We start from the raw sequence: 14,714 nt of genomic DNA, 5'->3' as shown, positions 1-14,714 counted from the left end.
GGACCCACGAGGACACCAGCGTGCATGCACGGGGAAGAGACCGGTCTCCCGAGGAGAGGCGCGCTCGGCGTTTAAACAGCGGCGGTGATGAGGCTCTATTGAACATTACAATTCAAATGGAATAATTATATAAATTATATAGAGGCTTATATTTTTTAATTTTAAATAATATTAAGACTAAATAATAGGCTATACTGGAATTTTAAATATTAACTTATGTGACACTGAAGACTTGAGTAATGATGCTGGGAATTCAACTTTACCATCAAATGAATGAAAGGCATTTTAAATATTTAAAATAGAATAGGAAATTTAAAATAGAAAATAAATTATAATAATACTTCACAATAATAATATTTGGTCACACTTTATTTTAAGGTCCAGTTAATGGTGAGAACTGGTCCTAATTGGTACTTTAGGTATTAGTTTAGGGACCAATTCTTATTAACTTCTTAGTTGCTTATTAGCATGCTTATTACTAGTCTAGCATATTGGCTCTTTATTATTAATGGCTTATTCTGATTGACCATATTTTAGATCCCTTAATCCTACCCAATACCAAAACTTAACAACTACCTTACCAACTATTAATAAGCAGCACACCGAAAAATAATCTGGCAGGGGTCACTAAAACAGCTAGTAAAATCATTGGCAGACCACAGAGTAATTTGGGTGAGGTGTACACTTCAAGATGTGTTGAGAAATCAGAGTGTATTCTAAAAGACTCATCGTTTGTGTGACCAGTTTGTTCCACGGCCCACTGGGAGACGGTTTTTAATGCCTAGAGCAAAGATAAATATTTATAAAAGATCCTTTGTACCTGCTGTGTGATTTAATATCTGTATTTATTTGGTATGTGTCTATACTTGGTTTCGCTGGTGGGGTCAAAGACAAATTTATATTGTATTGTATAATCGAGAAAATGCCACAGAAACTGCTGATAGTGATTCACATTCATTTAACCCATAACTGCTTTAAGTTTAAACTCAAACTAATATTTCCTGATGGAAACTGTGAATTAAACATTACGGTGTTTCAGATCTACAAAAAACGTTGTTTATATGAAGTTAAAAACATTAGGAAATGGAAAGTATCATATTTGCCCTGACAGTTTTAGGGAAAGCCCACATGTATGAGTCCAGACACTGCTCTGTACTCTAGAAATCAGTTAGTAAGATAAATGCAAACCACCAGAAATGGGAAGAATATGAAAGGGGGAAAAAAATGCGGTAATGAACCCCAAGCAACAGGCAACCGCAAAACAATGTGGTACAGCACAAATTATTTAGCAATACGTTTTAGATTCAAGTCTCATTCCTTCCCTGTATTATTATAGTCAATCATTTATGAAATTCACTGAAAGGTCAAAACACCTTTTGATGAACTTGAGTTGTGACTTTCTATCAGGCATAGGGGAACTGCTCCACATTTCCACATGGAATGTAACCTTTAAATAATCAATTAAGATAATATTAAGTTTATATAGGTTTAACCTAATTTCTCAGAAGTCTCAGCCTTTACCAGAACATTTCAGACAGAAAAAAACAGTAGGTGCTTTGGCATTAGAGAGGGAAAAAAATTGATTCAGCTTTGATTTATCTGTTCAATCAGGATTTACTGATAGTGGTGTCTTAAAGCAGAAAATGACTCATAATGCAAATTATGGATTTATTCCATTACAGCCATTAAGGCAGGCAAGTCTGTAGTTTCTCTTATGTTAAACAGGAAGTTGTGGCATTGTGTCTGAAGCAGACTGGACCATCACTGGAAGTTTGTCATAATCTGTCATTCACCACGTGTCTGGAAAAAGCTTTTACTCTAACGCTACCACATGCAGCCTCTAACGCTACCACCCTCTAACGCCACCACATGCAGCTCTAAGGGGAAAAAAACCCCTAGCCTAACATCTTCCTGTAGACAAACATGTGAGAGACAGGTTTCATCTCTCCTCCCCTTTCTCTCTCTCTCTCTCTCTCAATTAATCTCCTCTCCATCCACTCCGCGCGAAGTGCATCGGCTGAACCTGCTCTCACAGGGTCACTTTTGATCTGCTCCGGCCTGGAAGCATTATTAAAGTGCATGACACCCTCTTCACGTCTGAGGAGCTCAGCTGTGCCACTTTTCTCAGAGCTCACGCGGGACTGGAGCTGGACTTGAGGCGGTTCTAGGACTGAGGTTGTAAAGTTACACCGCTGGGATTGGGAGGACACCCTTCTCTGGTTGGAGTTGGTGGAGTACAATTTATCATTTAAACGAGTGTTGATTCACAGGTGAGGTTCTTTCATTTTTTAGGCTGGTTTTGTTACAAGAACTACAAGAATAATGGTGAACCAGTGTGTATGTGTAAATAAGATCAAATCAGAGGGTGGACATGCTTGCTTGTTTCCAGTGCTATAGATAGTATCACTAGTAATGCAGTTGCCAGACACTTGATCCTACTAATTTAAAATGTTTACAACGCTGGGATGCGAATATGAGGGATCCGGCTGCCACGTCTAGTATTATTAAGAGTTTTGAAAGTAAGACTAATAATATGTTTTGAAGTTAATAAATTGCATTGTGCGAAATCAAGCAAAATTAATGCATTTTGGGAGGTAATTATACCTTCGAAAAAGTAACGGTTGACAACTAATTTGATTGAATATTATGATATTGTTAAACTATGAGGTGCGTCTTAGAATTTATTTAATTTATAAATTGACAGTCATATAGCCCGCATAAAAAGATGGGACTTTCACTTGTCTTTGAAGAGTTTATTTTTTCTCTTGAAATGATGAGGTAATTATGATGGTTTAAATAATTAGTCATTAATGGAGTAAAAGGGGGCAAAATATGATGGTAACAGAGATGATGCACATCCTGGAAATTTCCAAAAAGTGCATCTCAGCATCTCAAGGTGTGTAACCTTCACCCTATTGTCCCCTATAAAACAATGAATTAATCCATTAATAAGTTCAAATTGTTATAAAAATGTTCAAATTGTCATAACAGGCAAGTGACAGTTCCTTGATTGATTGATTTATTTAATTTGACCATCTGTTTGTTTGTTAGCATCATATATGTAGAATGAATAAATACAAAAATTCATGCAGAAAAAAATGAGTAAATAATCTAAAATAAATAAACTGTTGAATGCTTAAAAAAATATATATTGTATTTATTAATTTGTATTAGTAATGCTGTCAAACGATTAAACGCGATTAATAGCATTCAAAATAAGTTTTTGCTTACATATACATGTGTGTGCACTGTGTATATTTATTATGTATATATAAATAAACACACTTGCATGTATATATTTAAGAAAAGTATGTTATCTTTATATATTAAATGTATTTATATATAATATAAACTATATGAATATAAATATATACATATAAATACATGTAAATATTTTCCAAATTTATACTGTATGTGTGTATTTATATATAAATCAAAAATATGCATAGCACACACATGAATGTGATTAATCACCATTATTCTTTTGATAGCACTGATTATTAGTCCATATTTGCATATAGCAAAGCTGACTTTAATTATTTTTCACACATGTAAGTGTTTCACATATTGTAAGTGACAGGATCTCAAATGGCATCTGTTTTGCAAAATGACTTTGATTCTGAAATGCACCGTTCTCTCATCTCCCAATAAGATTTTAAATATGTGAAGTGCTTAACTTGTTAAAACAGATGCAGACTAGTTAGTTTTTTTTGTGAAAAAAAAATTGCGTGACCCAAGGCATTTTTAGGGTCATATGTCTATGTGAAAAGTGAAAGTGATGTGACTTACGGCCAAGTATGGTGACCCATACTCAGAATCCAACGTGCACTCACACAGCAGTAAACACACACACACACACCGTGAACACCCACCCGGAGCAGTGGGCAGCCATTTATGCTGCGGCGCCCGGGGAGCAGTTGGGGGTTCGGTGCCTTGCTCAAGGGCATCTCAGTCGTGGTATTGAGGGTGGAGAGAGCGCTGGACATCCCCCCCACCTACAATCCCTGCCAGCCCGAGACTCGAACCCGCAACCTTTGGATTACGAGTCCAACTCTCTAACCATTAGGTCAAGACTTCCCTGACTTAATATAATTTATAACATTGACATAAAACTGATGCAAGGTAAAAACACTGTTAGTTTTGTTCTGCACTTACATAATTTTCGTGCAGCCTGAGTATGCGGATGCCTCAGGAAGGGAGTTGGTTAGGGAGCAATTATGCCATTCAGAGGGGCTGACAGGAGGTGCAGCCCACCACTCTTCTTTCCAGACCACTAGCCTGAGTCTCAACAGCTCTCAGGGGTGCTCATTAAACCTGTAATTACAATAGCAAAACAAGAATAAAGCAGTGTAAACACATTACGGAAAATGTGGGCTAAGGGAAAGGAAACGGAAAGGAAATCTCCATTAAAGTAGATGTTTATCAATACTGTGCAGTAACTGCTGACTGAAGAGTCCCACATTATCCCTGACTTCCTTTCTAGACAAACAGTGAAAATATCCTACCCAGATTTTTAATAACACTATCACTAAAAGAGTTGTTGAACCATCCCTAACATCGAAAAAATCAGTGTAATGCACACCCTCTAATAGCCTTTGGCTTTATTGAGCCCCAAATATGAAAACAACAACAGCTGTTCTTTTAAAGGAACACCAAATGAGAACTGTTTTGGGCAGTCGTGGCCTAATGGATAGAGAGTCGGACTTGTAACCCAAAGGCTGTGGGTTTGAGTCTCAGGTCCGGCAGGCATTGTAGGTGGGGGGAGTGAATAACCAGCAGTCTCTCCACCCTCAATACCACAACTGAGATGAGCGAGGGGGGTTTGGAGCGAGGCACCAAACCCCCAACTGCTCCCCGGGCGCAACAGCATTGTCTGCCCACTGCTCCGGGTGTATGTTCACTACTGAGTGTACACTTGGATGGGTTAAATGCAGAGCACAAATTCTGAGTATGGGTCACCATACTTGGCCACACACCACTTCCCTTTCCCTTAATGTTTTTAGCAGCTGTATACTAGTGCTTATGAAAAAATGAACTTAATTGTATTAAATGTGCACTTGTAGAGAATGTGAAATCTTAAAAGTATATTTTAAAAACAGATAATTTAATATGAATAAAAAGACCGCTTAATTGTACTTAAAGAGAGTACACTTGTAGGACTATGTTTTTTAACATGCTTAAGTACATTTTTAAAAAGTGCACTTTGCAATAATGTCAAATTAAAGATTTTAAAGTACATTTTAAATCATTGTTTAAATAATCTTTTGTTGTTCTTTAATGAATGAATTGATGTATTGACTAATTGCATATTAAAACACAACTTTCATTCTAATTTTAATTGAAGCATGTTATTTGAAATTACATAAAGGATTAATATATTTGAATAAAATTGTGTATTTGAAGACTTCAGATGCAAAAAAGTCTGTCTAATATTTTCTTTTACATGAGCATTTTTATCAGGCTCATATGAAAATAACATTGGACATTTTTGAAAATAAGGCATGCAGTAACTGAAAAACATGTTCTTTGCCATTAAAAGGAAAATAACTCAACCTAAATATAGGAGCCTGATAAAAATGCTCATTTGAAAGAGTTTTTTTTTAAAGGTTTATGCATCTAAAGTCTTCATTTATAATTACAATTAATAATATATTTTAACATGCAATTAAGTATCTGAAAACATTACATTAAGCTTGCACTTAAGTTAATCTTTTATAGTGTTGTATTGATTAAATACGCTTTTAAAAGTAAGCTTAAGTGTACTTCTTTTTCAAAAAAGGAGTGAGTAGGAACACAACAAAACCATGTTATTCATTGCTCACTTGATCCGTTTTGGGATTTTCACATCAATCTTTCTGAACTTGGAAGATTTTATATTAAAGTACCTGTGTATTTCCTTTATGGTACAGCGGCAGCCCCTTTTCTGGTTTGGATCATGTGGTTGTGATTTAAATTCATTTCTTGGCCTGTGTCAATGTTTGTAATCTCTGGTGTTTGAGTGGCAGAATTCATGGGCAAAAACAGAAAACATTATTATGCAATATTTGACATTTAAACATGTTGGCATAGGTTTAAAAGTGAATATTACATTTAAACAACAGTAAACAATATGCAGTTTCTATTTTATGATGCATCATCTAAATTTCAACCACAACCCTGTTACAATCTTTAAAGAGCACACCACATTGCCACGAAAATTAAGCATGAACAGCCCGACATATTTTGAAATATGTGAATCACAGCACAAGTGAATCACAGCACATCTTTATCATTGCTCATCCCGAAATAACCATCAGACTTGAAAAATAATGAATCGGTATTATCATCATTCACAGCAGAGCTGAAGAGGAGGCTGTTTATGATGCAGTTTTAAATTTTTTATGTATTGTATGGGAGACTGTTGTGTATTTGCTGGTTCTCAAATCTCAAAGTCATCTTGAAGCTTTAAGAGTGTGTGCTCAGGTTACCCATCTATTGATTTTTCCTCTGTTTTGCACGGGTAGGGTGAATAGCACACATCGCTTCAAAACCGTTGCTCAGTTAGACCTGAATTGAATTTCAGGTTGACGTACTGCTGGTAGGCTAATCACTATAGCAGCTAATGCTGTTAGTACGCCTGAGTTTGATATTGTGAGCAGATTAAGAAGACCATTAAGATCTCAAAATCTCTTACATGAAGAAGGTCTGCGAATACATTACATTTTTAAAACGTAATTTGATACTTAAAGGTTTTACGTGTCTTTCCACATATTGTGCAGATATTATAATATTAATGAAATAAAAGGCCACTTAAAGGGATCGTTCACCCAAAAATAAAAAGTCATCATTTACTCATACCCAAGTTGTTCCAAACCTGTATGAGTTTCTTGCTTCTGTTGAACACAAAAGAAGATATTTTGAAGAATGTTGGTAACAATAAACATGAAATTTCTCAAGAGCAATTTCTGAAGGGTAGACAAATAATACTGCCAAAATTGCAGTTTGTAAGGATAGATATGTACATAGCCCGTGTTTAAATATGAGTTTGATTCATAGGTTCACCACGCGGTCATATTACAGTTATTAAATTATTTGGCGTCCTCCACATACTATTTTAGGTTTCGTCTGGGACTGAGGACATCTCGTAATTAGATATTCAACCGCAGCAAGCCCACTGATCTGGCACTTAACATCATATTGAGCAAAACCAAACACATCAGTAGGTCTACTATATTAGCCTAATATCAATTCACACACAGGCTTATAACTGTGTTAAGGCCTAGTTTTTTTAACTCTTTTAAACTAAAGCTGAGATTTCTCACTACTTGTAAATGTGAGTGTCTGTTGTTGCATTCTCCGCTATTTTGTTGTCGTTGTCCGTCTCTTTAGTTTCGTTTTCTACTGTGAAACAACAGTCCGGGACAGTGTTGCCACCTTGTGGAACAACTGATTACTGCAAAATAACTTCAGTGAGCATGTGGGTTACAAAAATTGGGTGGTGCGCATACAGTGCATGCGTACTGTTCTGCTGACACAATTTGCATCATGCGCACTGTACGCTGTCCCTCGTGTACGTGTAAAAAGTGAAGTATACTTTGGGCTTTAGTTGTAGTGAGTGACAAGCTACGGTATTAAACAAGCTAAGCAAGGTGACCTTATAATTGCTCATAGAAAAATACATCGGATATCATCATTTTTTGTCATGATTAATTTATTAATGATCCCGTATCATCTGTATTGAGGAGAAAGTATCACTTCATCCGATGTTTAAAGTGAATAAAATAGCCTTGACAGCCTACTTACATATAACTACTGAAGAACTTTGTTCTCTCCCACCGACTGGAGCAGGTGAGGTAAAGGGCGAAAGCAGGCAGTGGACCACTGTGAGGCAAGGGAGGGGGGCTTGAAACGTTTCTAAACTTAAAAAATGCTTTTTTTTGCGTTTATATTGTTTTACTACTTGCACAATTATTTTATGTATATGTCCATTATATTATTTACAATATAAACAGTGGTTTGTAATGATATTTTTTGGGGAGGACAACCCTCAGACAACCCATCCCTCCCGCGATTTACGCCCCTGATATTGAGTACTACTGTAAGGTTAACCCTGCTTGCTTTAAATGTCGTAAATGATTAACAGTTGAAAGCATTCATTACAAATTTAAGTAATCAAAAAGTAATCAAATGTAATAAGTTACATCACTTTAATAAAGTAATTGAAATAGTTACACTACATTCCATTTTAAATAGGGTAATTTGTAACCTAATACATCTCCAAAGTAACCTTCCCAACACTGCCAACAACTTTTTGGGTGACCGATCTCTACATTAATATGATTTGGATCTGTTTATTTTTTATCTTGACATCTCTCCACATCACATTTTATTCTTAGCACATGCTTGCCGACATTACACAAAACAGTACTGCACGTACTGTACCAGGACAGGCAGCTGAGAGCAGAGGTGTTTTCCTGTGTGGAATCCCCCATGTGCAACAGTTATGAGTGGTTGTTTGCTTCCTGGTCCAAATCAATTGAGCCCACCCCGTTTGCCCACCACAGTCCCCATGACATTTTGATCTTGAGATAAAGCTTAGTTTCCTGTGAAAATGTGACAATAAATCAGCTCACTTTAAAATATTAGCATCCTCTCCTCAATAAACCACACACACTATCAGAAGTCTGACTCATTTATGTGAATGAGATGTTACGAACAGTTCAACTTCAAAGAACTAGAGAAAACAAATGATTCAAAGATTCGATATGTCATCATGTGGATCCTGCCACATCACGTGATCCAAAATAAAGCCATACATATACTGTAACTAAGGGTGTTTTGTGTGCACGTTTCAGTTAATTCTTTCAAATATAATTTAGGTTACACATTTATTCTGATTGCCCACTTTTGACATTTTTAACTATAAGTAACTGTATAAGTTTCCAACTTCATGTCAACTAACTCTCATTAGAGTATTAGTAGTGTTAGGGTTAAGTAGAACAACTTGACATGTAGTTGCAAAGTTGCTTATAGTTAATAGAATGTCTAAAGTGGAAAAAATATAAAAAAATTATCATATTACCATAAATTGTTACAATTAAAAACAATATACTTCTTTCAGATGAAAATGTTTTGCCTGTCTTTAAAAATATATGAAAAGTAAATTCACATGCTAGTTTATTAAATGGTTATATGAGTTTTTAATTTGCAAACAAAAATCATAATTCATAATTTCATAGATTTTTTGACATTCAAACGATTCATTGAACAGATCTGATCTCAGTGATTCATTTACAAATTAGACATCGCAAGCCACATAATTTGAGGTACCATACATGTCTGTATTAAAAATGGAACAAGATGAGTTATGCATCAAAATGTTATATTTAATATTAGGTATATACAGTCCATGCCAACCTAGTCTCATGGCATTTACGTACCTGGGTGCACTTTTTATGAGACCAGGTTGATCCATGCATATAAGCAATATTATGATGCTTGTCTTAAAAGCAAGAACAGGATATAGTTCAAGTGCAGCTATAAGGCTTTTTGGTCAGGTGAAACTTTCTTTGACTGTGGTAGGGCTGTTTGCTTTTCTCACAGGTTTTGCACTGAAGAGCAAGAATTGAGGCACTGCAAAACCCTTCATGTGGAGACCGGCAGCTGTGTAAGACGGCAACAGTGTCTTGAATTGAATTTGAGCAAAGACTGGCAGCAAGTGAAAAGACTATCCAAAGGCTAAAAACAAGTTTAGCAATAGCACTAAAGATGAACTCAAGGGAATATAGGGGATATGCAGGTAGTGATGAGAGAGCTGCAGTAGCTAGATGTGAAATGAACTAATGTGAACCTAATCGGCAAAATAATAAGTTTTATCGGCTTATTTTTGTTTTGTGGGGGGTTTTCTTTGGGAAATTATAAGATGCATCTTTCAAAGAGATTTCAAAGTGTAAGGCTTGCCACTCGTGTGAACGGAGAAAAACCATGGCATATGTGTGGTATATGAACAGATGTAAAGTCTCTGCCTACAAATATCGCTGATCTCCAAGATCTGAGGCAAAAGTTGTTGAATGCTTTCAAAAAACAGAACCAAGGCTTAAATCCATTATAAACTCAGTCCAGGCACATTTTAAAAAGTTTATTTCCCCGTCTGCTCAAAAACACGTTTGCTCAACCATGAAATTAAGTTTAACAGCAAGGGTGACATTTTGCCTTTAATATCAAACATATCATAAAATAAATAGCAAAGGTATAGGAATCCTGGTCACAGAGGTAATTAATTACCTTCATCCTTCTAAACTGATGTATCCTGGCAATATATGTGCAATATTTTAGTGTTGAGAAATACAAGACTATATGACACTTTCATTATAGACTATTATTATAATCATTTCTATTAATTTGTTTTTCTTGGATAATTCTCCATTGTAATCATGACACATAAAGCAAGTAGTACTGGGGATGACATTTTGCTACACGTTTAACTTTAAATTAATTACCAGGCTTCCTGCAAGCTGTTATTTTCTGATAAGAATGACTTTGCAACCTTTTGTGAACCTTGATTTGTAAGAGATGGTGCGTGAAAAGGTCTATAAAATGTTGCTTTTGTAAATAAATGAAGCAAAATGTGTCTGGCCATATATATATATATATATATATATATATATATATATATATATATATAATTTTTGAGTAAAACATGAGTTTTATTTGATGTGCAGATGCTGTTAATCTGAGATGCTTTCAGTGACTCATCGGTGTTCATCTTGGCTGGTTAACCATTACACCTTGACTTAATAAGACGTAAAAGGAAATGTTTTGTGCATCAGGTTGTTCACTTCTCATTGAAACCACAGACATTCTGCAATTTGCAGCAACCAGAAATTTGTTATTTTCTTTTGGATTTGCCAATTCCAAGAACATTTTTGGTTATGTGCCTAATGCGCAATATAAATTCTGAGTAGTTAATCAATACATTGTCTGAACCACACTTTCAGTAGATTGATATTTTCACATCGGTCATGACAATTATAATTAACATCTAGATTGATCTAGAAAGGACTTTTAAAACATCAATACATTGTGCACCATGACAACATCTGCATCAACAACAATCAACAGCAAAAACGTCTAGCCAAGTTTAACCGCATCATAGCTATGAGTGCTCAAATTTTGAAACCTAAAGGTCAATGGTTTACCACTCTTTTACATGCGCTGAAATTAAAAAAATAATTACAATAACTGGGTAATAACTAGGTACCAACCCTGAACCTACACCTAAACCTACCCCTAACCCATGTAGGTACCTTATATTATCCAGGACTTTCTTATGCAAGTACACTGTAAGTACATATGCAAATATAAAGTGTAATTCTTATCCCTAACTAGTAAACACGTTAGTATTACTCAGTACTTAAACGTACTAGTGGATAATTACACTGTAACAAGGACACTGCAAAATAAAGTGTATACATTTTCCCATGAGTTTATTCAAGCAACACTAAATGCAGCGACTAGGATATATTGTACTGTACTGTAAATTCCTGTACAACACAGTGTGTTAAGGAGCTATCCATAGTTGCATTTGTGGTGGTTGCCAAGGTCTGACTACTAAATTAAAGTATGGATATAATTATGCAAGAACTGGTGAATTTCCCATCTATTTACATCAAGGTTGTGCACCATTTTCAACTGAATTAGAATTCAAATCAACTCAAATTCAATTGAGTTTGATCTTTGAAAGGGCACACATGATCTAGAATCACAATTACATGCAGAATTGAAAATTAATGAATTTTTATGAACTATGGAATTTTCTGATGCAGATATTTATTAGAGCATTTCTTTCTTTGTGCACCCAGATTATGATGAATGCAACAAACAAGACAATCAACTCATCATGTGTGATCAAGACCCAGCCAGCAGGTCACCTGCTGATGTCCATTTACATCATTGCCTTCATCTTGGGGCTGCTGTTCAACTTGATCACCATGGGGCCCATAATTCAGCAGATCCGCAGAAGGAATGTTCTAGGGATCTACCTGCTCAGTTTGTCCTTTTCGGATCTCCTGTACATCTTCACCATGCCCCTGTGGGTCTATTATTTCAACAACAACCACAAATGGAACCTCGGCCAAGGACTCTGTAGTCTGGCCGGTTTCTTTTACTACTCCAACCTGTACATCAGCATCTATCTCCTCTGCTGTATCTCCATCGATCGCTGCCTGGCCATCACCTTCCCGCTGAGAGTCCAAGTCTTCCGCCGCCAGCGCTATGCCTGGATCATCTGTGGGCTGGTCTATGTTTTCGTCATGGCCTTGCACTGTTTGGTGCTGTACCTGGACAAATTATCGGATCCACTGGATGACACTGAACAAACGTGCTACGAGACTGTCCCCATGACAGAACGCATTGCGATGTTCAACCTGATACGGGTGGGAATTGGTTTCTTCTTGCCACTGGTGGTCATCACCGTCTGCTACTGGTTGATCCCAACCAAGGTGCAGCAAAGCAGAGGGGTGGACGATCAAGGCAAACGCAAAGTGAAGCTTCTGTCTATGGGGGTCATTGGCATTTTCTCCTTCTGCTTTGCGCCATACCATATCCTCCTGATGGTGAGGTCCATCGCCTTCTTTTATTTGGGAGAAGATCAAACCTGCAGTTTAGAACAAGCAATGTATTTGCCCTTCACTTGCTCCCTCGCGTTGTCCAGCCTGAACAGCGTGGTGGACCCAGTGCTCTATGTTTTGGCCAGTAATGGAGTAAGGGAGGACATGAGCTTGTTCTGTTGGAAAAACAAGAAGCCCTCTTGTTGATTCCAAATGGAAGACAAGAGTAACCAACTTGGGTTAAAACCAACCTCAGATCTTTGAAAACATACACACTGTTTTTGAACCCATTCAGGAATTTCGCAAATCAGTGACCAGCACAAACTCGCCCAAATTGTTTGTGTTGACAGCATGGGCACAATCTTGTGGATGGGTTAATGTTGTTAAGTTGTAGAGGGTCCACTTTACAATCTGGCATGCTCCAGCACTGTGATCCAGACACCTGAACTAACTTTTTGACAAATAACTGCCATCGTGACTGCAAACCGCTTGCTTTTCTGCAGGTGATAATAGGCAAATTGCACCAAGTTTTGTGTATCTACTGTATAATAAGCTTAATTTACATAGAAAACAATGACTTGTACTGACAATACTGGTGCTGCAGCACTTTTTAGTGCATATAGAGCCTAGTTAAACTGGATTGTGGCTGTTTGTGATGCTGTTTTTGTGCCGACATACTGTGTATTGCAAAAGTGATTGTTTAGTGAATTAGCCACTGTATGACAGTGTCTATTCGAGCCCAAATATTTTTTTGGCCCGATGCCAAACTTACTTGCCGACCCCTGGCCTAGTGGTTAGTGCACTGACATATAGCACAACTGTGCTCATGGTGACCCAAGTTCCATTCCCATCTCTAGGTCCTTTGCTGATCCCGCCCCCCTTTCTCCACCCAATACTTTCCTGTCTGAATTTCACTGTCCTATCTAATAATAATAAAAGGCGTAAAATCATATTTGGTCTTGTCTACAACATGGATATGTGCAGGCTTTTGTACTCAGACTCCATTATGTCCACTTGTGTGAAAAAAATATGAATTATAACTTTGCTGTTTTATTTGAGCTGCGATATATTTATATGTGTCTTTACGAACATCGAGAGGATGTTTACAAACTACGGATTTGCAGTGAAACAGGACCTGTATCCCTGTCTTTGAAGGACACTTGAATCACTTTAACTTTCTACGTGAGAGCCGTACTCAGCCCAAGTGTTGTTATTGTGAGATAAAGCCTCGCTTGTTTGTCCTTGTTTAATTCACAGACGACTCCCTGTAATTTACAGTTAAACCAGATTTTGCCGTTAAAGATTTAATCTGGATGTTAAAAACAATTTGTTGCAGTGTAAGTAATTTCAATGCACAGCATGTCGCAACTCTCTACATTTCCTCTCATGTAACATTACCGCAAAAGAAACAGTGCATTATGAAATAAAAGAAACGTTCTGATTCTGACTGTTATGCCACTTTTTCGCCACATTTAGGGAAGTGATGCTTCCGTTACAGCTCTTTAAACGGAGGTAAAATGATTAGTGTTTTATTCAAGAGGTGGGAACATCTACTATCAGTGTAATCATACTGCTTTCTGAAGAGAGAGCGACCCATATGACACAAGCAAGTGTTCTTGAGGGCTGATGAGGAGGAACGTTTGCATAGCATCTCTAACCGGGATCGCCCACAATACATTTTGTACAGCTTTGTTCACCCACTTTCCACTAGAATGATTGCCTCTATACATGAGTGGTTCTCATGTGACTGCAGTCTTCTGTAAGTCTGTGAGTGAGAGTGGCCTTCTGCTCTACTGTAAAATGCCACAGACCGTCTGAATGGAGCAATTTTGGAGTGTGAGCGAAGCAATGAATTGCAGCTTTGAGTACCTGATCTGCAGTCTGAATGGTTTAAATGACTGCTTGCTTTCACCTATCGCACCAGACTCTGTGCCATTCAGGGAAGATAGAATTGGGATGCCATATAGTGTTAGAACTTACTTGTTTGTGCTGTCATCTGTCTATACAGGCCAGAACATTTCTGCGAGGAACACTTAAGGAAAGAAAGCCACATTCTTTCATCATAATAACCGTATTGCATTGCAATAGAACTAATGCAAGCTATTCTGCATTACACAATGCTGCCGA

General features: G+C 37.0%; 1 protein-coding gene across 1 annotated transcript; it reads left to right on the top strand.

The window, feature by feature from the left end:
• Positions 1-1,869: 1,869 nt before the first annotated feature.
• LOC306853922 (G-protein coupled receptor 4-like) lies at positions 1,870-14,033 on the top strand. Its single transcript, XM_079391623.1, has 2 exons — positions 1,870-2,270; positions 11,841-14,033. The coding sequence occupies exon 2, from the start codon at positions 11,844-11,846 to the stop codon at positions 12,792-12,794; it is 951 nt and encodes a 316-aa protein (XP_079247749.1). The 5' UTR covers positions 1,870-2,270; positions 11,841-11,843; the 3' UTR covers positions 12,795-14,033.
• The last annotated feature ends 681 nt before the right edge of the window (positions 14,034-14,714 follow it).

Source organism: Barbus barbus, assembly GCF_936440315.1.
Source record: "Barbus barbus genome assembly, chromosome: 34".
NCBI classification, from domain to species: Eukaryota; Metazoa; Chordata; class Actinopteri; order Cypriniformes; family Cyprinidae; genus Barbus; species Barbus barbus.
Note: the sequence above shows the minus strand (reverse complement) of the source record. Positions and strands in the feature narration are given on the sequence as shown.

Bases quoted from the DNA above. Each gene is read 5' to 3' on its own strand.
- LOC306853922 (XM_079391623.1), top strand. From the start codon at position 11,844: ATGATGAATGCAACAAACAAGACAATCAACTCATCATGTGTGATCAAG.